This window comes from Nanorana parkeri, unplaced genomic scaffold, assembly GCF_000935625.1.
Source record: "Nanorana parkeri isolate BGI_ZX_2015 unplaced genomic scaffold, ASM93562v1 scaffold286, whole genome shotgun sequence".
Classification (NCBI taxonomy): Eukaryota; Metazoa; Chordata; class Amphibia; order Anura; family Dicroglossidae; genus Nanorana; species Nanorana parkeri.
Window position 1 is genome coordinate 69132 of NW_017306554.1, and position 23608 is coordinate 92739.

The following is a 23608-nucleotide window of genomic DNA, read 5'->3' on the forward strand; positions in this document are numbered from 1 at the left end:
TACTCTGCGTGGAATTATGGATAGGGCACTTGAGGCAGAACAGCGGGAGGCGGAGGAGGACTTCCTTTCCTCTCAAGGCCCCTTTTATTCAGAAACCATTCCTGCGGGGCCACAGAACACACATGGAGGAGGAGGATTATGGCAGCTGTGGCATTAAAGCAGAGGATGACATACAGCATTCCTCAAGGGATGGTTTTCAGTCCCCATAAACCCAGTAGTACATGGCTGGGTGGAGGTAGTGCACGATTGTGTCATCCTCAGTGACACTGAAGACTCTGATTCTCATGCCTCCTCAAACTTACGGTGCATGGGCTCCCTTATTCTGCAAAGCCTGCAAAATGACCCGACGATTCGTGGTATCAAGGAGAGAGATCATTACTGGTTGGCAACTCTTCTTGATCCACGTTACAAGCGTAAAGTTGCAGAGCTCATCCTGCCCTCACAGAGGGAGCACAGGATGAAACAACTTGAGGACGCTTTGAAGAGAAAATTGTGTAACACCTTTCCAGACACTGGTAGATTACCATTTCATGAAAGAGGTTTTTCTGAAGCTTAGGTTGGTCAAAGGAAGAACGGTGGAGAAGGGAGCCGCCTGACTGATGCCTTTAAAACTTTTTTTAGTCCTCAGGGCCCAGGGCTGTTAGCTTTAGGCACCCATCGGCAGCGTCTGCATCATATGGTGCAGGATTACCTAGGGGCAAGAGCAGACATTGAGAGCTTTCCAACAGACGATCCACTGGCTTACTGGGTCTTGAGAATGGATCACTGTCAGTACTTACCCAATATGCAATTGAGCTACTGGGCTGCCCTGCATCCAGCGTGCTTTCCGAACGGACATTCAGTGCTGCTGGAGGTTTTGTGACAGATAAAAGAGTGCGTCTGTCCACAGACTCCGTTGACCAGCTAACATTTATCAAAATGAATCAGTCCTGGATCAGCAGCAGCTATCAATCCCCTGATGCAGATGTAACCGCTTACATTTGTCGGGGATCTGGCATCTCTGGAAGACTGCCTAGGCTGCCTAACATTGTGAGTTATTATTCTATCTTTAAGTAATGTTTTTGGTTTAGTGCACCACCAACACCCAAGGCTCAATTTTTCCCCACCCGCAAGTGACAGGTGCATATAATTTCGATTTTTTTTTTACAATTCTTTTTTATTTTTTACAGCAGGGCCCATCCCTGCGCTCACAAACAGTAATTGTGAGGGGTTACAGTGTGCAGACAACACCAACACCTAAGGGCCAATTTTTTTTTGCACCTGTGTAATTTTTTACAGCAGGGCCCATTTCTGCGCTCATCAAGAGTAACTGTGAGGGGTTACAGTGTGGAAGCACCAACACCAAATGCCCATTATTTCCAAACCTGTGTGACAGGTATATATAATTTGAATTTTTAGGCTGGGTTCATACCTAGGCGTATCGAATATGCGCGTTTGTCGCGCGTTTCGCGGTAAAAAAAACGCACGACAAACGCGCGTTTCCGAGGGCTACTTGGATGTATTCCAATGGAAACGCGCGACAACAACGCCCCAAAGAAGCTCCTGTACTTCTTTGGGCGTAGGGCGTTTTGTAGCGCGTTACTTACGGCCTGTAATACGCCCAGGTGTGAACCATACCCATAGGAAATAATGGGATTTCGGTGTTTGAGCATTTTGCAGAGCGTAGGAACGCGCTACAAAACGCTCAGGTGTGAACCAGGCCTTAGAGCAGGGTCCAGTCCAAAGAATAACTTTGAAGGTTTATGGTGTGAAGGCACCGCCAACACTATAGGCCCAATTTTAAAGCACCTGTTGTTACTTTCATTCAACGTCTGCAAAGCAGGCACTGGAATTTATCAAAAAAATCTCTAACCTTGTTCTGAGTGTCCTAAAATGTGGCCTCTACATACAGGCTGCCTCCCCAAGCAGTTGTTTACAAGATTAAGGGAAAACCAATTACCGGCAATTTAAATATCATTTTTTTCTTTATAAATGTCACTTTTTGCTGCAGCAGGTTTTATACATCGTAGACATGTGCCATTTTACAGGCAGTTTAAGGAGACCCCCCAGGCACGATATTTAAAGGAATCTTTCATTTCATTATTGTTTCACTTTAAGCGATGTTAAAATCACTGCTCTTTTAAAAACAATATTTTTTAAAAGTGTTTTTTTCATTGATACATGTCCCCCAGGGCAATACCCGAATCCCCATCCCCTTTGTATGGCCTGTAACTTGCATATAAGCCTTCAAAAAGGGGACAATTGATTTTCCAAGTTCTAGTCCTATAGACTATCATTAAGTTCGAAGTTCGAGTTCAAACTTTTTCCCTGTTCTAAAGTTCAACCTCCAACTGAACTGAGGTGTGTTTGGCCCATCACCAAAAGACAATAGCCACAAATATTCTTGGTGATTGAGGATAGGCAAACACTATGATTTAGCCAGCAGTTGCGCTATACCTACATGTTTGAGAAGTAGCTGTAAAAACATTGTGTGACAGTGCTGGAGCAGTACAATACACTGGAAACATTGAGAAGCAATGCAGGAATTACCCCGAAGAAAAACATGCCCAAATTTTTCAGATAATTGATGAACAGCTGCATAAAAATAAAAATGGAAGTCAAGTGTTAGTCAAAAGGGTCATACATTCTAAGGGTGTCCACATGCGCCCTTGACCCCATTTAATTACTGATCATATTTGTTATGCACTGCCCGTGACTGCTGCCAGCAGCCAGACCTGGGCAATGCATAATGAAGAAAGAACTCGCTACCGCTGCTCCTTCTTTCGCCATTCTGAGTATCCAAGGCAGGTATCCCACTCTCTGGAAAAGTGCTTAAGAAGTTCCTCTGCATTATCTCTTCCAGTGCATGTTTTTCTTCCCCCTGTAAATGCAGTCTGAGCACTGGCATTTTCACCTAGTAACTTAAATTCAAACCGGTGGCCAACCAGTAATGTAAGCAAAAATAGGGAAAGAAGGGTTTCTGGAGGGGTATAAAGACAATGACCATAATATATAAAACATATATCAAAAGTTTATTGAGCATAAAACTAATAAATAGGTAAAAATGGAAACTGTATTGCTATCTGAGAGTTTTTAGGTTTGCATATGCCCAATGAACACATTTTCAGTCCATACACTTAGATTTATGTAGTCAGGATAGTGGAGCTATCCTTCATACAGTATCCAAATACATGTCTAGCTTGATTCGTCCCGACGTGTTTTGCCAGTGGCTTCTTCAGGGGACCAGTGTATATATTGATCTAGCAATAAAAAGATTTTCTTGCATAGAATTAATCTCTTAATGTATGTTCACATAGGGCACATAGCAGCACTGCACAGTATATAGCTTCTAGAACAATACATTATATAGAAAATCCCCACATAGATAGACACCCCCATCAAAGGTGAACACCCGGCACTTCACCAGGCACATTGAGTGCCTGGAAAGGACCGATGTTAAGAGGACCGAGATGACAGTGCGGCCAGGAAACCTAGCCATCACTTTCAGTCCCTCGTCATACCTGGGACCTCGGGGCCATACGGAAAGGAGTGCCTGGGAATCACAGTGGAAGCCCAGCCAAATCCGCTGGGGAAAGGATCTTATTGTAAGATTGTGTAATCTAGGGACATTGTTCCTACAAAGCTCCCCATAGGGACTACTCTTCCAGATATGTGATTCAAAGTGTACATATTGTTCCTTGGTTTATAAGAATCAGCCAAATAGACAATTACTTCAATTAAAAACCCCTGTGTTTGATTTATAACATGTTTGCTGTTTCAAAAATAAAGTACATATAAGTGGGTAGAGTCTAGTGGTAGCTCCCTAGCTATTTGTGAAAGGTGTAAATATATAGGTGGATCTCTATATATGAGAGAACATTTTGATTCAATCAAACGTGGCAGTGACAAAGAAGGAATGCCAAAATATCAAAAATGGTGGTGAAACTTAGTGCATTCCAAATATATAGAAGACCATAGGTGTAGTGTGTGTGTTAGGTACTGGTTCAAGTTGTGTGAGATTGTATTTATATTATATATGTATTATAAGTGTCCAAGCAACTAACCAGAAGTGAATCATCACCTGTGTTTGTCAGTGGCGGAGCTAAGGAACAAAGGGCCCTGGTGCAAGATTTTTTTTTGGCCCCCCCCCAAAAAAAACCCACAAACACAGCGCTCTCCTCCCGCAGCGCTCGGCCGACTGTCACTTTCTCTCCTCCCCGCTGGGACACAGAGCAGCGCCCAGCGGGAATAAGTGATATATTCGCTCCAAAACAAACTCCCCCCATCCCCCCACTAAGTAGAGCTCCCCCAGTCAGCTCACAGTACACCATATGAGAGCTTGTATACACTGAGTGGCCAGATTATTAGGACCACCCCATCAGTACTTCGTTGGACCACAAGATAACTCCACGAGATGACTTTGTTGGGCTGCCTCGTGACTCCACGAGATGTTGAAAGGTGATGCGAGGAATCTGACACTGCACTGTTGCCCTTCTGTTGTCTTGTACCAGCCTTGCCACTCTCCGTTCTGCCCTAAAATGGAGTAGGCGCTGACGGCCACAATTTGCACTTTCAGACCCAGATTTTCGGCTGACAGTCCAGTCTTTAAACATTTTAACAATGAGCCCCTCTTGAACATTTAACGAATTCTGCTGTTTTGCTGATACTCGCTCCATGGCTCCGAGCGCCAACAATCATCCCACGTTCAAAGGCTGTTAAATCGCGTTGTTTACCCATATCTTCAGAAAAAATCACTTCTACTGTCGTGGTAAACAACCTGCTTCCCTATTTATAATGGTCTGGCCCTCTAGTAACTTCAGCGCAAAATTATAGCTAATTATAGCTAATTTGCCTACAAACGTCAGGTAGTCATAATAAACTGGCCACTCAGTGTATAGTCTATCCTTCTAGTGAGGGAAAGGTTAGTACCTCATTAGTATCCCAGGGAGAGATCTCTGACATGTCCTCTGCGTTCCAGCTCCATTGCATTCTCCACATTACCCAGCGAAACCCCCTCCCTTAAATAGCCCCCACTGCTGAATTGGACCGACCAGACACAGGTGTTCTGGTCGCCAATCAGCGGTATGGACTCCACATGGCGCATGCGCGAGTCCGGCAAGCACGCGCTATATACGCCCCATCCGCCGCTGCCTGGGCAACAAGGGAAGCCGTTCCTAGGGACCTCCCCCTTAGTTGCGTACAGAAGTAGGGCGGCTCTCACAGCACAGATTGCAGATTTATGCCGCGGGAGCGGACATCTAGATCTAGGGGCCAGATGGATTGAGCATAACGAGTCCAAGAGGTCCCAGGCTATGACACCACATGGGTCCCTGTGCCGCATGAACGACAGCCAATGGGGAACTCCACCCAAATGGAGAACTCATCTTTCATGATTAGTAAATTCAATAAATAAAAAGCCTATACTGAACAATATACAGCAATCTACATAGAAAATATGTCATATGTACCAAGCACTATTCGCAAATAATTATAGTTCCCATAATCACATTGATATTAGTTTCAATACATTGTCTTAAGGAATACATCATATTACATGATTAACCACATCAAACTAGTTTGAGCTTAAAATATAGGGGTCTATTCACGAAGCTGCCGAGGGCAGCTGAGTGAATGACCGATCTGAAGTGAAGTGAGCCGAACACTGTTCGGCTATTCACTTCAGGCTGGTACGGCTAATTTCAGCCGTACATCGGCTGAAATCAGCCGTACATCGGCTTGCTTCGTGTGGCTTCGGGTCGGCCGAACATGCTCAGCATGTTCAGCCGACCCGAAGTGCAGAAGGAGCTCGACTCAGCCGATCCAACATCTGGATCGGCTGAGCCGAACCCCCGGCAGGCTTCTCACTGCTGTTCGGGCTATTCTTAAAGATCCCGAACAGCAGGGAGTGAATAGCTGAATCGGCTCGGACGCTCGGCCAGCTTCGGCTTTCAGCACGGCTCAGCCAAGCCGATGCTTATGCGTTCAGCTCGGCTGAGCCGCTCGGCCACGATCGGGAGCTGTACGGGCTATTGTGAATAGCCCGTACAGCACCCCTTCGGTTCTTCTGAACCGAAGGGGTCCTGGGGCCGAAGCTAGCCGAAGGATCGGCCGAAGCTACGGCCAGATCCTTCGGCAGCTTCGTGAATAGACCCCATAGCATAATTTGAGAATCCTGTCCATTCGTTTACAAAGTAGTGTTATATTTTGCAAAACACCATATTACTTCATAGGTACAGCCTAACTTTTACAAGGTTGTACATTGTCTTTTGAGATGAATCTCTTACTTATATAAATATATCATATTACATGATCACCCAAATCAGTCTCATCTAGGCCCGAATTATCACAAAATTAGAAAAACATATCCATTCGTTTATCAATACATTATCTTTTTTTAAAAAATACATCATATTACTTCATAGGATCAACCCATCTTTTATAAACTTGTACATTGTCTTTTGGAGATAACTCCCTCACATATATACATCATATTGCATGATTGTCAAAAAAATCTCATCTAGGCCCAGATTGTAACATCCTTTGAGAAACATTTCCATTCTTTTACATATTTAATACATTATCTTTTTGAATTACATCATATTGCTTCTTGGGTTTAACCCATCTTCTATAAATGTATACATTGTCTTTTTGAGGTAAATCAGCCCATCCCCAGGTGGGCTCCATGGGACAGACATATTCAAAAATTCCTTCAAACTGTGAGATATAACTTTACACTCAATTTCCAACCAGTAATACTTTCTTTCCTTAACAGCTAGAATCCTGGGGTCCTTGTGCAGCACGAATGAGCCCTTACATGAGGAGTAAAACCCCTGGAAGCCTGCCCATGTCCTCCTCCTCACCACCCACACCCTAAGCCTGCTCTTTGTGCTCCTCCTGTGATTGGTGCTGCCTCACAAAAATTCAGTTAAGAGAAAGCAGGCCCTGAAACAGCAGGAAATCCTTTTCTTCCTCCAGCTACCTAGTCTATTACACCATGCAGTGTTTGCTCCAGCAGGAAATCAGGCGTGTCTCTGAACCCTGCCTCATTGCGGCTTACCAATCAGGTCATCTCTCTGAATGGTACCCAATGAAAGAGAACAGGAAATAAAAAATAACACATACAACAAAGTTTTAAAGCAGGTCAATAATTAGATGGTTCTCATTATAGCAATCAAGTAAAACATTTATATAACCAGTATTGAATTTAAAAAAATTACGTTAGAAAGCCAGAAATATTGTACAGTTGATGCACAGCTTTATTAGGCTGCAGGGAGAGATGAGGCATGTTTAATCATGACATAAACAGAATATATTATTTTACAAACAATAGCCAGAAATATTGTACAGACTCAATGAACGCTTTTTATTATTTTACTAAGATAACTAGAAATCTTGTGCAGTCGATGCACAATGCATAAGCAGCTTTATTAGGTTGCAGTTCAACAGGAGGGACCAAGCATGTTTTATCGAGAAAGTAAAATTCAGTGTATTATTTCTATAGACAACAACCATAAAAAAATTGCACTGTCTCTATGCACAGTATGTAAGCAGCTTTTGGTAGTCTCACAGGGAGACACAAGGAAAACAACATCAGGGTTTATTATTTACAGAAATAAGCAAACAAAATATTATACTTACGCCGTATACAGTATTTAAGCACTTTTACTATGGCACATTTTGAAAAGGAGAAACACCTTGTATCTTGTAAGTAAATAAATCAACATTGCAGTGTAAAAAAAACACTCCATACATGATATCTAAGCATTTTTACTAGGCTGCATTTTTGAGCAGTAGAGACACCAGCTAGCTAAAAAAAAAATCAATGTTAGAATGCATTTTTTTCACTGAAACAAAACCACCAAAATATTGTGTTGACTATGCACACATTATTTAAGCACAGTCTGTTACAAAAGTTTTATTAGGCAAAAAAGATACAAGATGTCGGAACAAAACAAAACAAAAAAGAAACAGAGAATATGTTTAGTGGGTGTCAAGAGGTAAAATGAACATTAGAGATGATGTAGGTATAAAGCATGAGCAGAAACAAAACATTGTACCAGGTATCTAGAAGTAGGGATGGTATCCCCTCCTCCGCCACACACCACCTCCACACTCTAGTAGGTCCTTGGGGCATGATATGGGGGAGCATGACAGAAGGACACAACCCTGCTACAATCCTGGGATCACTAAGGAAAAAAAGAATGGCACAAGGAAGGACGTGATGGATATATATAGCCAATTTAAAAGAGGGCATATCCAGACTCAGTGGGAAAAGTCCCAATGAGCATTGCTATGCTGTTGTGGCAGGGCAAAATGGTTGAGTGATTCCATCAGTGCGAGAAAGAAAAACAAAAGAGAAAGAAACAAAAAAGTGAGAAGAGAAAAGAGGTATGCACGGCCCAAACAGTGCCATTCGAGTGAAAGCAAATAGTGGTCCAAATTCTGATGGTGGTTATACTCCAACCATGGAGACTATATTTTAAAACATTTAGAGTGGGAATAATACAGGACAGCAGTTAGCTTCTCATGAATTATGGTACCCATGACCCTCGGTAACCCTCTGTTTAACCTTCAAAACATTCAGGGTTGATTGCTTCCACGCTTTGGTGAATAGTCAAGAAGGAGGCCAATTTCCTGCCATGTCTAGGGAGATAATTTGTAGGCCTATTAGGCAAAGCCTCCCAGGGGTCTCAAATCATACTGCAATTCAATACAGACCTCAATAAATTGTATACTTGTATCTAGAGTTTTGTACCTTCGGACATTGCCACCATATATGAAAAATTGTACCTTGAGCCCCACAACCACTGAACCATAAAGAGGAAGCACCTGGGGTGAACTTAGATAACCTTTCAGACATCATATAATAGGGAAACAGTACCTTATAAGCATTTTCTTGAGATAGAATGTTGGGCAAGCATTTGGATGCAATGAGCCATATCTTCCCCCGCACACCTAAATCACCCTCCCATTTAACCATGTATGTGGACTTAGATTTGCTCAACGGTGATATAAAAGCCAAATATAACATACAGATGAAGCTATATGTGGGTCAGATCGAAAATAGGACTCTAATGGGTAGACATGTGCACTGCCAAAAAATTCGTTTAGTTTCGTTTTAAATTCGGATTTGTGTTATTTAGTTTTTCGGGATTCGGGTGTGAAAGTCAATTCGGATTCGGAATTCGGACGAAATTCGGTAGCGGTAGTTCGAACGTTCGTTTCGTTTTCGTTTCTTATTCGTTTCGTTCGTTCGTTTGCAGCAAAGTGACATTTGAAAAAATATTTTTCTCCTTCTCTAATGTCACTTTGCTCCAACGAACGAAACGAATAAGAAACGAAAACGAAACGAACGTTCGAACTACCGCTACCGAATTTCGGAAATGGAAATTCGTATTCGTTTGCATTCGTTATGTCTGTAATTCGGAATTCGGATACATCCGAATGTCCGAATTTCTGAAAATTCGTCCGAATTTCGATTCGGAACTAAACGAATCGCACATGTCTACTAATGGGGTAATATTACGAGGGCAGCAGGATATATGGATGTAACTGTGAACTTGAAGGTAGCAGAAATGCTTCACCTGTAGGATTTTAACCAATGTTTGCGAAGATATTGAAAGGCTTTACTACTATCCAGAGACTGTAGACATAGCTGATGCCTTTCATTGATTAAAGTGAAATGCTGTAGGGTTCTCAACAGGTGGAAAGCTGTGAGAACAATTAATTCTGAAGCAGAGGCGTAACTAGAACCTTCAGGGCCCCGGTGCAAGAAACCATGAAGCACAAGAATAGGACAGGAGAGGTGGAAGGAGCTGGCAGAATGGCAGAGTTTAGACTGGGATAATGCATGAGTGTATTGGTGGTTCTGAGGAGTCAGTGAATGAGGCCAGTGAGGAAAAGGTGGTACAGGTGGCTGCACTGTCACCATTAGATAAGGTTTATAGCATCAACGCCACCACCAGTGGTGTGCCCAGTTCAACATCCTTTCCAGCAACCAGAACATTGACCCAGATAAATACATGTTGCATTCCTTCCCATGCTTATAGGACCATGTGTCCGTGGACATGTGTACCCTGCTTATTACAGCGTGGTCCAACGACACAGACACGTTACATTCCACATGCTGGTGAAGGGCAGGGATGGGTTTCTGGTCAAAATAATGGCAGATGGGTACCTGCCCCTATGGTGTAGCACAGGCCATAAACTTGTGGAAGAGGGCTGATTCTATAAGCTGGAATGGGAACAGGTGCAAAGCTAGCAGTTATACTAAGCTGGCATGAGGACGCTGGTTATGGGGGTGGTTTAGGGGCAGAAATGACACCTGCCTTCAGAAAGATGCTGCTGAAGATGGCAGGGTGGGTGTAGGAGAATTCTGCAGAGGTTCAAGCCTTCAGTTGACCCTTCACAGCATGGCCCCATTACTCTTCATTGCTTGACATGGTATATTCTGGGCCACTGGAAGCTTTTCTGAGACTTCCTTCCATCACTAGAGGCCACAGATGTTTCAACAGATGCAGCAGGAAAATATTGTCTAGAGGGGGAGATGCACAAAGTGAGAAACAAGGAGATGTGTGGGGCTTTTACTGCTGACTTCATTGAGGTGCGGCTCCCTCCAAACTCTGGTGTGCAGTCATATGTTTTATTATGCATGTGGTACCTAATGGCTGGTACTTTTACCACGGCTGGCATGATGCAAGCAGAGGCTGAAGACTAAAATGGTGCTGTCTGCAGTAGATGCGTTAAAAAAGTCCACACTGCAAAGCTCTGTGGACCAGCCCTGGGGATAGCAAGGGTAAAAATGTAAAAAGTGAAAAAGTCAAATATACATCCAAAATATGTGACACCAGAAAATGGTGTCACTGACATGGTCTGTTCTGTAAAACCATATACAGCTTAAAGGCATTTCCCAAGCATGTAATTTAAAGGATTGGCGTTTTTTCCATGTCATCCTTGAAGTTGCATTAAAAGGACCTTCTCCTTGCTGTACAGTATTTTTTAAATGTGTTTATTGCTTTGTAAAATATTCTCCATGGCAGTGCCCAGCTCCCCATGTCCTTATTTTGACAATAGCTTGCCTATTAACCTTGAAAATGTCCATAATTTAGTATCAAGATTTGCTCCCCCCATAGACTTCAGTGGAATTTGCTACAAAGTTTGGGTTTTTCAAATTTGAAATACGATTCAACAAAACCCCTTCAAATTGAACCCGGGCAGATTTGTATATCCCTAGTGCATATTTTTAGTTTTAACATATTTAAACTGAGTGAATAAAAGACTTACAATTGCAATATTACACAACCTCAAATCCAAAAAAGTTGGGACGCTGTCTAAAATCTACATAAAAACATCATGCAATGATATACAAATCTCATAAACCCGTATTTTATTCAAAATAGAAAACAGAAAACATAACATTTTTAAATTGGGAAAATGTACCATTTTAAGAGAAAAAAAAAAGTAATTTTGAAATTGATGGCAGCAACGTGTTAGAAATTGGGATTGTAGTAATACTGTACTTGAAGGCTAATTAGATAGGACATGATTGTACAGTGCTTGTTTAGTTGGATTCAGCAATTTTTGTTAAACCATTTAGGGTGAGGAGAGGCAGGAAGACTTTTTTAAGTGGAAGTCAGTGACACCAAGGCTGCTTTTGCATTTTACTCTATGCTCTCTAGAGGGGGTATTCAGGTGATTTGCATTGCACACAGAACAATAGTAGTGAACATATGAGGACCACACAATCACAGTTATGATACAAGTGGATATTATATCCCTACCTTTCTGCATTACAGCAAATATTTTAAAACATAAGGGTAATTTCTCCAAGATACACAGTCAATAGACTGTGAAGAGTAGTGTCCATTTACTTATGGACATACTGTACACAAATTAACCACACACCAGGATGCAAGAAAACACTCTCCAACTCCTTCACCAGCTCCTGTTGGTACAGTTTTGTGATATAAAGTAGATGTTGAGAGTCCTGATATCTGGAGGTTGCTGAATGAAGTGACGTGGTGATTTTAAGGGTAAGGGAGCAGAGATTCGTCACCTGTTCATCCAATATATTATTGTTATTATTATACAGGATTTATGTAGCGCCAACAGTTTGTGTAGCGCTTCACAATATAAGGAAGACACTACAATCACAATACAATTGAAGACAAGATGGTAAGGAGGGCCCTGCCCGTAAGGGGTTACAATCTAAAAGGGAGGGGCCAGTGATATATGAGGAGGTATGTATGAGGACAAACTATAAGATCTGCTTACCAAGCATATGAAGATCTGTTACCATGGTTATTGAGCTAATTATCTCCCTCTTGGTTCCATCTCTGGACCTGTCCCTTCAAACAATGATCTATACCTGTTCTTTTGGCTGTACAATCTAACAGAGTTTTGAAAGCTGACCTATGAATACAATTTTCACTGTACATACATTAATAGGGCACATGTCAACAATATTAAATTTTTTTATTTACATACATATACAGATTTTAAACATTTATATTACATATCTATGTTTTTTTGGTTGTTATTTTTTTTTTTGTATAGCCAACACTGGCAATGGCATAGCAACAGGCCCCAGTTAATCGACAAAACCCAACATTAGCCATAACATTTGTTTTAAAGCAAAACTCCAGGAAAACAAAAGTTAATCTATGGGTGTGGAACCCACACTGCTACGATTAACTTCTGTTTTCCCTGGAATTTTGTTTTACAACAATTGTATGGAGGATGATGGGTTTTAGGAGATATATGTCAAATTTAGCTAGCAGCATGCACATTTTAAAGGATGCCTTTTCTTTCATATGTCATGGTGCACAGGAAAGCCCTGTGTGGGCAGGCAGAAATCCTACACCTAGCTAGCAAATCTGAACTGTTGATTCCAGAAAATAAGTAATAGGATGGCAGGATGAATTGTGAGAGGTTATATTTACAAACTTGAATGATTTGCCTTTTGACCTTTCATTTTAGTTATGTATAAAGTAGGAAAAATTTAAACCCATCTGTGTATTTTCCTGTCTCATTGACATACCTTACAACTGTCCCTCATTCAGAAGGACTGTCCCTCATTTGGAACCAAATCCCTCTGTTCCTCCTTTCTCATTAGTTTTCCCTCTTTTTAGTCTAATGTACAGATATTTATGAAAATGTACTATTTAACTACCAAATGTATTATTGTGCACTAAAACCTTTATCTTATCTATTAATTATCTTGTTTACTATTTTGAAAAGCCAGTTTAAAGGAAAAGTAATGGTGAAAACAAAACCATTCTAGGTTTACCTAATCACATAACCGGGGGTGTGGCATTGCCTAACTACATCATCCTGGTAGGGAGTGTCCCTCTTTTTCATGTCAGAAAGTTGGGATATATGCATTGAGACTTCCCTTCACGTCCTGTCTCAGAGAAGCAACATAAAGTAAGAGCAAATCTCTTAAAAAAAGAGGTGTTCTCTCTATTCGTGTTTACTTTCTGTAGAAGGGAGGGTGAATCTGCTCAGCAATACAAACCTAATAGAGGTTCTAACCCTTTCCAAATAATCCATAAAAAAAACAACTGCATTAAAAAAAATTTGGTTTAAGAAATACTTAGATCTGTTAAACATTAATTTTATATTATTATAATATTTAAAGCTGAACTCTTGGTAGATATGGGTTGAAACTGATTATTACAGCAAAAGCGGTTGTTTTTTTTTATTTTACCTTTTATTGGACTATTTTCTTTTTTGTGTAATTATTGGCTAAAGTTCTGCTTTAACAATTTGCAACTTGCAAAAAATCTGTATTCACTATTTACAGGAACAAAGTTGTGTACTAACGTAACAAATGTTCACAACTGTTTTAGATCACACATCTGCTTTGTATAATGTAATAAATCCAGCTGATAAAAAAAAGAGTCATTGTAGAAGCTCCACAGATCATTTTAGCACTATCAAAGGTCAGATCAGAGAATGTTTAAGTAACTTTAACTCTATAAATATTCAGGTGAAAAGTAGATACAAGATTGGGCAAGGTGTTATATAGATGGAAGGTGAAAAAAACAGAGAGCCCTTCCTTATTTGTCCTATAAGACTAGGGAGCCTGATCCGACTCCCCTAGACACCAGTAGATTTAGTGAAGGAGCTAATTGTCAGCCTATATTACAATAAGTGCATTGTGTGATATAGTATCTTCATTCATATTATACATTCATTAAGATATCCTCTCATGAATATAAAGTAGGAAAAAAATTAAAAACGAAGGATGACAATAAACAAGTTTAGTCTCGTAATTCCTTGGATCAAAGATGATACCGGAACAACACACTGATAGGATTCCTCTGAAAGCCATGAAATTGTGATGGATAGATTACTGTTCAGTGATCAGGTAAAATATACACATCATCATCTTCTTTGTTTATACCGGTGCCACCATGATCACAATAGTTGTAATATACTCCTTGCGTGTTGCTGTAAATTGGTTGATTTCCGTCATTGACGTCACTCTCTAAATAGATATCTTCTTCCATGGTTTGTTTACTGTAGGCGATAAAAAAAATGAATAGAACAAAAATTATAGAAGCGCTACTACCCACAATATTGGATACTAAATTACTTTTTAAACAGTTTATGAATCAATTCAAATGTGATACATGAAAAGCATATGTGTAGAACTAAGGAAGGGTGACTCACTGTTTGATGGACATGGTGGGTCTCTGCTAATGAAGAATAGACGATATTAGCGGCTTCCAGTCACGGTCGGCTCCTGTGACTAGAGTCCAGGGAGATTTATAGCTGGCTGGAGGTGGCATCATGTGGCCATGTCTGAGAACGGGCTGAGCACTAGTTATATTGGTGCTGTCGGGTGCCGTGAGGAAACAGCTGGCCAGGCTGTCCTGTCCTGTCGGGTGTGAAAATAGGAGGCAAAAGAAGCCGCTCTGCGGCGGTTCTGTAACTGTCAGCAAACAGTGAGTGATGGATGAACTTAGGAGCGAGCACGGGACTGGTCGGTAAAACAATCCATCTCGCTAGGTGGTGGGAGGTGTCAAACTGCAGTCGGCTACACGTTTTCGAGGCTATGCCTCTTTTTCGAGCCCGGAGTAAGATAGCAAGAACAGGCGGGACTTTGAGGGGTTTAAAAAGTGACAGATGGGTGGAGTTTAAAATCGTGTCAGGCTACTATTGGTGGACATTTTTGGAAGGGGCAGGTCTAACCTTATAGTGTGCATAGTAGTCGCTTGTTCAGAAACTAAAATAAATAATAATAAAAAGATTGGATACATTTACAGATAGAAATGGACTTTTATGATAATGGCTATTTAAAAACAGATGCCGTATGTTTGCATGTGATGTAGTGAATAGGTTAATATGATTATATTACTGCACTTATCTCAGGGAATACTATTCTGTTCTCTTGAGCAGGTGGGAAGTGCAAAAGGGTATCTCTCTGTAAATATGGTCTACATTGTAACTTTAGTAGGTCACACTGTTTGTTTGTTTGAAATGCCGGCATAAAGAATAAAACAATGAACCTTGGTCTATAAAAATGTTAAAACACTTTTTTGAATGTTTAAAAATGATGTGAGACTTTTTGAAAAATATTATAACAATGTATAAGTAATTTTTAAAAACATATATATAATAAATATATTTATGTGCACATATTATGATATATGAACTATGAACGAGAACGTACGCTTGTAGGAGCTCATATACCGCCACTCTCAGGATTATGGGTTACATACTGGAATTCATATGATGGTCTGGATTTCCATTTCTTCATTTAGACCCTGGGTACTAATGTATCCAATTTATAATTCCAAAAAGTCTCCCTGCTGCACAGAAGTCGGAAACGTTCGGAGGGTGCTATATGGGTGGGTATGTGTTCAATCGCGAACACATGAAGAGCATGGATGTTCTTATGGTGAAGTGTCGGGGGACACTATGATCGACATCACCTTTATCGATAAATCTTCTATGTTCGCCGATACTTTTGCGTAAAGGACGCATAGTACGTCCAACATAGACCAAGCCGCAGGGGCATGTTAGGCCATATATCACATGATCGTGTGCGCAAGCGATAAATTGCCTGGTGTTAAAGACATTGTTGTGATGGTCACTAAACGTTGTCTGTCCATGTTGGATGAACTGACACGTGAGACACTTTGGTTTTTTACACCGAAATGTCCCAACCCTATTGTCAAACAGAAAAATGTTTGGGCCTATTTTGGATTGTTTGGATAGCTTACTGGCCGTAACTAAATTCTTAACGTTTTTGTTCTTCTTACAGTTAATGTATGGTCTAGGTGGTAAGAGAGGACCTAGTTTAGGATCTTTTAATAAGCTATGCCAGTTGTTCTGGATAACCTTCTGGATGGCTTTATGGCTGTTAAAAGTGGTGATGAACCTAACTTTGTTGTCCTCTCTCTGCGGTTGGTCTTTGTTGGCGGTTTTGGGTAAGGCTGGTTCTAGATACATAGAGAATGCTTCTGTAATGAGATGTGCAGGATATTCTTTCTCTTTAAATTTATTTGAAAGAAGGAGACTGGAGGCAGTATAATCAGATTTATCGGTACAATTCCTTTGGAGGTCACATGCTAAATGCCACATGGTCTGCAGCTGCAACACTGTGTTTCAGCCTCCATTCACATATAGCGTTTGCGGTTACTGAGTGGTATTCCATGTGGAAGACAGCACAGCGCGCAAACGCTAAAATCGTTACAACTGTATGGATTCCGCTTGTTTGTGGCTATTACTATAGCTGTGAACGTGCGTAATCCGCCATAAAACCGCGCTTCTACTATTTTGCAAGACACGTGGTTTCGTACTGCACCACTCCACCACAAACATTTGAACAATGTACATGAAATTGCATTGTTTTTTATCTTTACAGCAGTTACGAATACGTGTGGACAACTGCTCCTGTGGGAATGGAGCCCTATGTATGTTTTTAATAGTTAGTGCTTTAAAGCCTTAATTTCAAAAAATAAATACAAAGTTCACAGCTCTAGTGTATACCCTTGCCCTAAAAGATAACTAAATTCAAGAACATAAATATTGCAGCTTACTGGTTCTAAGATATACTGGATGCAGTACTTTTGCTTTTTAGGCTTAGAACACTTTCTGCGAGTATAGAAAAACCCTTGCCAGAAATGCAGTGCTCTTGTCACTTTCAGTGAGATAAATTGGAAACAAAAAACCCATAAAAACCTTATCTTCTGTAAACTGCTTGAATGTGATGAGACTTTTATTACGAGGGTCAATCAAAAAGTAATGCCTTCATGTCTGTTATTTGAGATCTACTGTATTAGAGTGATTGTGAATGTTCATGTACCATGTTATAGAGGTGTCCTTACCCTACTAACGTATGCTATTTTTTTTTCAGATTGAGTGACTAGATCCATGGATCTGTGGCTAAAACAATGAGCTGTAATTTAATTTCTGTCAAAAGAGGCTTGTGCACCTATGGAAATCTATAATCGGCTACAGAATGTTTATGCGGACATTAGCAATGTGCGGCGTTGGGTAAGGAGGTTTCAAGAAGCTGATTATGGATTTCCTATTTTCCGATTATGGATTTCCAAAATCCGGATTGGTTCACGCACTGCCGTTCGCCCCTATTATCATAGGGGCCGAACAGCAGTGAGTGAATAGCCGAATGCCGACGATGTATCTCAGATGTAGCGAGCAGAATAGAAAAAACTTAAACAAATGAAAAAAAAAGTTTAAAAATGATTTAAAGAAATGTAAAAAATTAAATTAAAATTAAAAAAAGGTAAGAAAATAATAAAAAATGTTTTAACCACTTGCTGACCAGGTGTTTACACCCCGTTCCTGTCCAGGCCATTTTTCAGTATTCAGCGCTGCGGTACTTTGACTGACATTTATTTCGTCATGCAATGCTGTACTGAAATGAATTTTATATCATTTTTTGGGGACAGATAGAGCTTTCTTTTGGTGGTATTTAATCACCACTGCGATTTTAATTTTTTACTATATAATGAAAAAAAGTACCAAAAGTTTCGGGAAAAAAAACTGTTTTCCCTACGTTATGTTATAAAACAATTATTATTACCCAAATTTTTGGCAAAAAGACGGGGTCACGTGGGGTAATAGGCACCAAACATGTCAAGCTTTAAAATTGCGTGCGCCCGTGAACTCGCAAAAGCTACCATGCCCAAAATTGGCCAAAGGTGACGCTTTAAAAGCTTTTACCGCTCATCAGTTTAGTGTCATCAGTGATTGATGGCCCTAGAATTATTGCTACCACTGCGACGTTCGCGGCGATATGTAACATGTGCGGCGTAATGGATGCAATCGTCGTTTTCCGCACGTAGGCGCCTTTGACGCATGTTTGCATGTGTATGTGGGGGGCGGGGGACTTTAAATTTTTATTTTTATTACCTTTATATGTGACTTTTCATTTTTTCATATTTTTTTTAACTAATCATTTTAAACCTTTTTTTTTTTCCACTTAACTTTATTGTTATCACATAGGGGACTAACAAGCCCCCTTTGTGATAGCCAATTTTCAGTGACATGTCCTCTTTATGGAGACATCATGGGTCTTTAAGATCGCCAGTCGGGATCGCCAGCAGCGGCTGCAACGGAGGGGAGGCGCACACCCGCACACATATTACAAGTGATCGGGTGTGCCCACCCGCATTCAAGAAGCCGCTGTCCAGCCGTTTAATTACAACAGCCGGACAGCAGGTGGTTAAAGAAAAAGAAAAAAAAAACAACGTGTGGTCCCCCTCCCATACAATAACCTAATAGGGACTCCTATTAAAAAAAAAAAAAATTAACAAATGCGTGGAGTTCCCACCCAAAAATCATACCAGGCCTTAAGGTCTGGTAGGAATTTTAGGAGGGACCCCAAGTTAAAAATAAAAAAAAGTGCTCAGGGTTGTAAGTATTGTGAATAACCCGTACAGCAGCCCTTCGGTTCGACTGAACCAAAAGGCTGCGGTGGCCGTAGAGAGCAGAAGGATCAGCCGAAGCTACGGCTGGATCCTTCGGCTCATTAGTGAATAACACTCTAAGTGTACTAAAAGCTGAAAGAAGATTATAGGCTTGTTTTTAAAAAAAAAAAAAAGGTTGTTGTAGTCACATGAGCTGACTATTTATTTGTAAACGCAGTGTAATAAAATCTGCTTTTTCTATATAACAAAGGAGGCCTTCATTGACTAAATTCCTTGCAATTTAATCCTGGAAGCATAGTACCTATGCTTCAGTCAAACCGAAGGGCTGCTGTACGGGTTATTCACAATAGCCTGTACAGCAGCCGAAGGAAGCCGAGCCGAAGGCATATGCTTCGGCTCGACTGAGCCAAAGTGACAGCCAAAGCGTGGAGAAAGATCGTCCGGAACTGACCGATCTCCACGCAAATGACAGCTAGACTCGCTCTGCCCAGTTGTGACAGATCAGCGCCCCCAAATGATGTCACAGCCGGCTCCGCCCAGTTGTTATTCATTGTCTGGGACCTGCTAGAAGACTCTGGCAGGTGGCGGCCAATAGGTAACAGTTGGGCGCAGCTAGCCGTCACTTCCAGCTCTGCCCAATTGTTTTTCTTTTGCCGGCATCTTTGCCTGCGTTTTTTAAAATTATTTTTAATTTTCTTTTTTTTTTTTCCTTTTCTTTAAACTATTTTAATTCTTTTTTAGTTTTCTTATTTATTTACATTTTTTTAATTATTTTTCAACTCTTTTTTTCATTCATTTCACTTTTTTCTATTCTGATCGGTACCTTGGAGGTACCGAGCAGAATACCCGAGCTGAATGCCGCTCTGCAGCATTCGGCTATTCACTTACTGCTGTTGGGCCCCTATGAGAATAGGGGCGAATGGCAGCGAGTGAGCTGCCGGAGCTTCGGCTCAGCCGATCCAGATGTTGGATCGGCTGAGTCGAAGTCCCACTGCACTTCGGCTCTAGCACTTCGGCAGAGCATGTTCGGCTGACCGAAGGCAGTTGATGTACGACTGATTCAACTGAAATCAGCCGTACTGAGGCGGGGTGAATAGCCGAACATAGGCTGGGTTATTCACTCGGCTGCCTTCGGCAGCTTTGTGAATAACCCCCTTTTGAGGTTTTTTTTCACTAAAATACCTGACTGTCTCTTTCTACTGTCAGACTGACTAAACTACTTAGTTATCAATATAAAATGAACACATATCCTCTACCAGCAAATGTCCTCATTAGAAGATTTCCCTCTATTCCTTTTCTGATGGCAATTCCACATTTTTGGATTTTCCCTCACTTACATTCCTGGTGACATTGTTAATCAGGACAATTAGAGTGAAACTCTCTAACAAGGACACAAACAGCAATAACAACCTAAAAATTATTCTAACCTCTTAGCACTCCAAATGTGGGAATCAACTGTTATCTCTAAGCCTGATGAAGGGGACCCTGCGAGGCCCCCGAAAGCGCTTGCCAATGAGATACAGCTATTGGCAATAAAATATTTTGCTTTTTCAACTTATGGTGTGCTGGTGACATTTTTCTATTGCACACCTGAGATCTGACATTGAAAAATACATCCTCTGCTTGGAGACAGGTATATTCCCCACAGGCCTCCTTTTCCTGGTTGCCTGATATCCCTAATGGGACGTCCAACAACCACACCTTTTGTATTTGTTTTTCCTACTATCACCTACCAAAATGGAATTTCACTATACCAAATAAACTATTTTCTTCTCCCCCTTTTCCTGGAGTTTTTTCCCTTATCAAGGCTCTCCTTTAATCACTTAAGTCCCAGACACTGTTTTAAAACTGTGCTGGGATAGTGGCTTTTCGTCCCAGAACCATTTTAAAATGGTGGCTGGTCTCAACTGCTCCTGTAGGCTGGAACAGACAGCCACGGTTCAGCGCTAAGTCCAGGAGCTGAAATGATCAGCTCCTTGCCTTACGATTCTGCTACAGCTCAATCTATACAAGCTCACTGTAGAAATGAATGTGAACAGAATGCTTCTGTTTACATCAGGACTGTAGTGACATACTATGAGTACAAGAAATGTGGCATTTGTGTACAGTGTATACGGTAAGTATACCCCGGCTGTATTCAACCGTGCCATTTTAAGCCAAGCTTACTTTTCAGCACAATGGGGTCAAGCAAATTTGCCACCGCACCCATAGTAACTTTTCCCTTTTCACTGTATCCAAATGTGAGGAGTAGCCATGTTGTTGGTTCAGAGGGACATCCAAGTACCTCTTGGTAGACAGTCACAGTGCTTCTATATATGTGAATGGTAACCATAGGGTTCTCTTTTACCAGTTTGAGCATGGTTAAAAAATCCTCCACAGTTCTTTGTAGAATGCATGCTCCTAGGATGAGTAGCAGAAATGATCAATTTCTATATGCAAATGTTGGCAATTGGAAGACACAGTGAAATCTGATGATTGAAACATTTGGACCAGGGACAGCAAGGCTGGAGAGAGAAGGGCTCAAAGATGCTGGATGAACTCCAGGTAAAAATGAGCCAGGCTTTATATGATGCAGCTTCTAATGCACACAGTGAGAAGCTCACAGTGTGCAGTGAAATCGGAGTGAGCAATTTCAGTTATATTCAGCATCACCTATTTTATACTACTCCAATCTGGATGTTAGTTGCTAGACAATGCTAAATATCCACAATTCTTACCTTGTGGCTCCTTGTCTGCTTTGTTCCTTTGAATATCCATGAGGATTTGTCTTGTTTGTTTCAAAGTGACCAACAAATACATTTTCATAGTCTTGCCTCAGACCTTGGTTTGGGGTTGATGTCATAACATCCCTATTTCTTGTCGTGTAGCGTGGTTGCCCATGAGAAGGGGACTGCTCTGTAGCAGACTTGTTTCCCAAATTAGTTGAATTGTTATTCTTCTTCCAGAGGTACAGAGCCACCCTGCCAACTATAAGCCCTAAGGCTACTATAGGCAGCACAATGCATAGAGCCAACAAGATTTGTGAACCACAGTTGTTTGCAAAGAAATCATCAACTTTTTTCAAACTTGATGTAAAGGACGATGTTGTGCATGTCACAGAAAGAAGTGAGTGGTCTGTTGAGTTGTTATTAAGGTGCTGCATTATACTGCTTGCCACATCGCATGTGCAGTCTACACTTAAGTTAAGGAGACTAGAGTGAAAAACACTTGACGGAACTTTAGTTAGCTGATTTCCTTCAAGTTGTATCACTCTTACTTTGGAAGAATTGCTTAGGAAGTTTTCTGGCAATTGTTGCAGATTATTGTTCCCGAGGTAAATTTCTTCTAAAGCATTTGCATTCGATAGGAATTTTTCTGGGAGCATTATAAGTCTATTATGAGACAAATCTAGTCTCTTAAGATGCCAATAATTTGAAGTCGGTTCAATAGCCTTAATGCTATTGTTTTTCAAGCAGACAATTTCACAACTTTCAAAATCTGACCACTGAAGACGTTCACTGGTCTTATTTATTTGTGGCATTTCACATTTGGTACTACCACACGCTACATTAGCATCACTAAGCGTGAATAAAAAGCTGATCACCATTATCGATATCCACATCTTTCTTCTGTAGAGGAGAAAGAAAATAAGAATTTAAGAGTAAAATAAAAATAGACAAATGCTAACAAATACAAAGTGTAATTAACAAAACAATCATACATTTTTAAGTAAAAAAAGGCAACTATATAGTGAACATATTAGTTATATTTGCTTTAGTAAAAAATATATCGAAACTCCCAGTCAGTGGAACCTCCAACTACATTTAGGACACAACAGATTTTCTTAGAAAAAACTGAATACAATTGGCCCAATATCTGATGGATGTGGAATGACTAAGCATGAACACTCCCCACAGTGATGGAGAATGTTTCATTTACATGAACAAAAAAACCTTTCTGCAGTAACAGTTACTTGTTGGTAAAGAACTACACTTGTAGGTAATGAGAACTACAATGGGACTACAGTTTGTTCTACATTACTCAAATGTCTTTATAGTGGGACTTATCCCCCTGTAGCACCAATCCTATGAAATACTTTTCTATATTTGTGATATCCTGGTTATCTGGACTCACTTTTATGATGTATCAATAGTCATACATGGTCAGGTGCAGATCACAAGGACTACAAAAACTTTCACCCCATGATAAACCTGGAATTTAACTACTCAAAAAATAAAATTAGCTTTCTGTAAACAAATATGTATATCAAATTCAGCACAGTTACATTTGTTTACCACAAACCCTCAAACAGATGAGCCTACCTCAGAAGTGACAGCTTTCACACCATCATATACAGTCAGGCAAAACAGCGCAATCAAATCCATTCTGATACTGAATTATTAGATGGTCTTTGGTTAAACTCAATGGATATATGTATTTTTGTAACCCTGCTGAACATTAGGGAGGAGTTTATTCTACATGGCTACAGCATTAGGGCTACAGACCTTCAGATCAATAAGGCAACAATCATTCCCAAAGAGAGCCTTTAGGGCTCCTTTACACGTATGTCGAGAATTATTGATTGACCCTAGGTGATGAAAGACCCTATTCAATTAATCGGAATTCTTTTACCCTTATTCTACTTTTATCAAATTTTTCTCTTTCCTATCAATATTAATATTAGTGATTAATGTTGTGATTTACTAATTGCGCGTGTGTACATATGCACACATATGTATTCATCC

The 23608-nt window shown here is 40.6% G+C and overlaps 1 protein-coding gene across 1 annotated transcript; it reads right to left on the minus strand.

The window, feature by feature from the left end:
• Window positions 1-14263: 14263 nt before the first annotated feature.
• On the minus strand, window positions 14264-22300 carry LOC108787835. Its single transcript, XM_018557489.1, has 2 exons — window positions 21602-22300; window positions 14264-14502 (listed from the first exon to the last, which is right to left on the minus strand). Exons 1-2 carry the CDS (start codon window positions 22246-22248, stop codon window positions 14340-14342), a joined length of 810 nt encoding a protein of 269 aa, XP_018412991.1. The 5' UTR covers window positions 22249-22300; the 3' UTR covers window positions 14264-14339.
• Window positions 22301-23608: the final 1308 nt, after the last annotated feature.

Coding starts and splice junctions, on each gene's coding strand:
- LOC108787835 (XM_018557489.1), bottom strand. CDS start 22,248: ATGCTCCCAGAAAAATTCCTATCGAATGCAAATGCTTTAGAAGAAATT. Junction 14,503..21,601: donor AGCAGACAAGGAGCCACAAG/GTAAGAATTGTG, acceptor TATCGCCTACAG/TAAACAAACCATGGAAGAAG.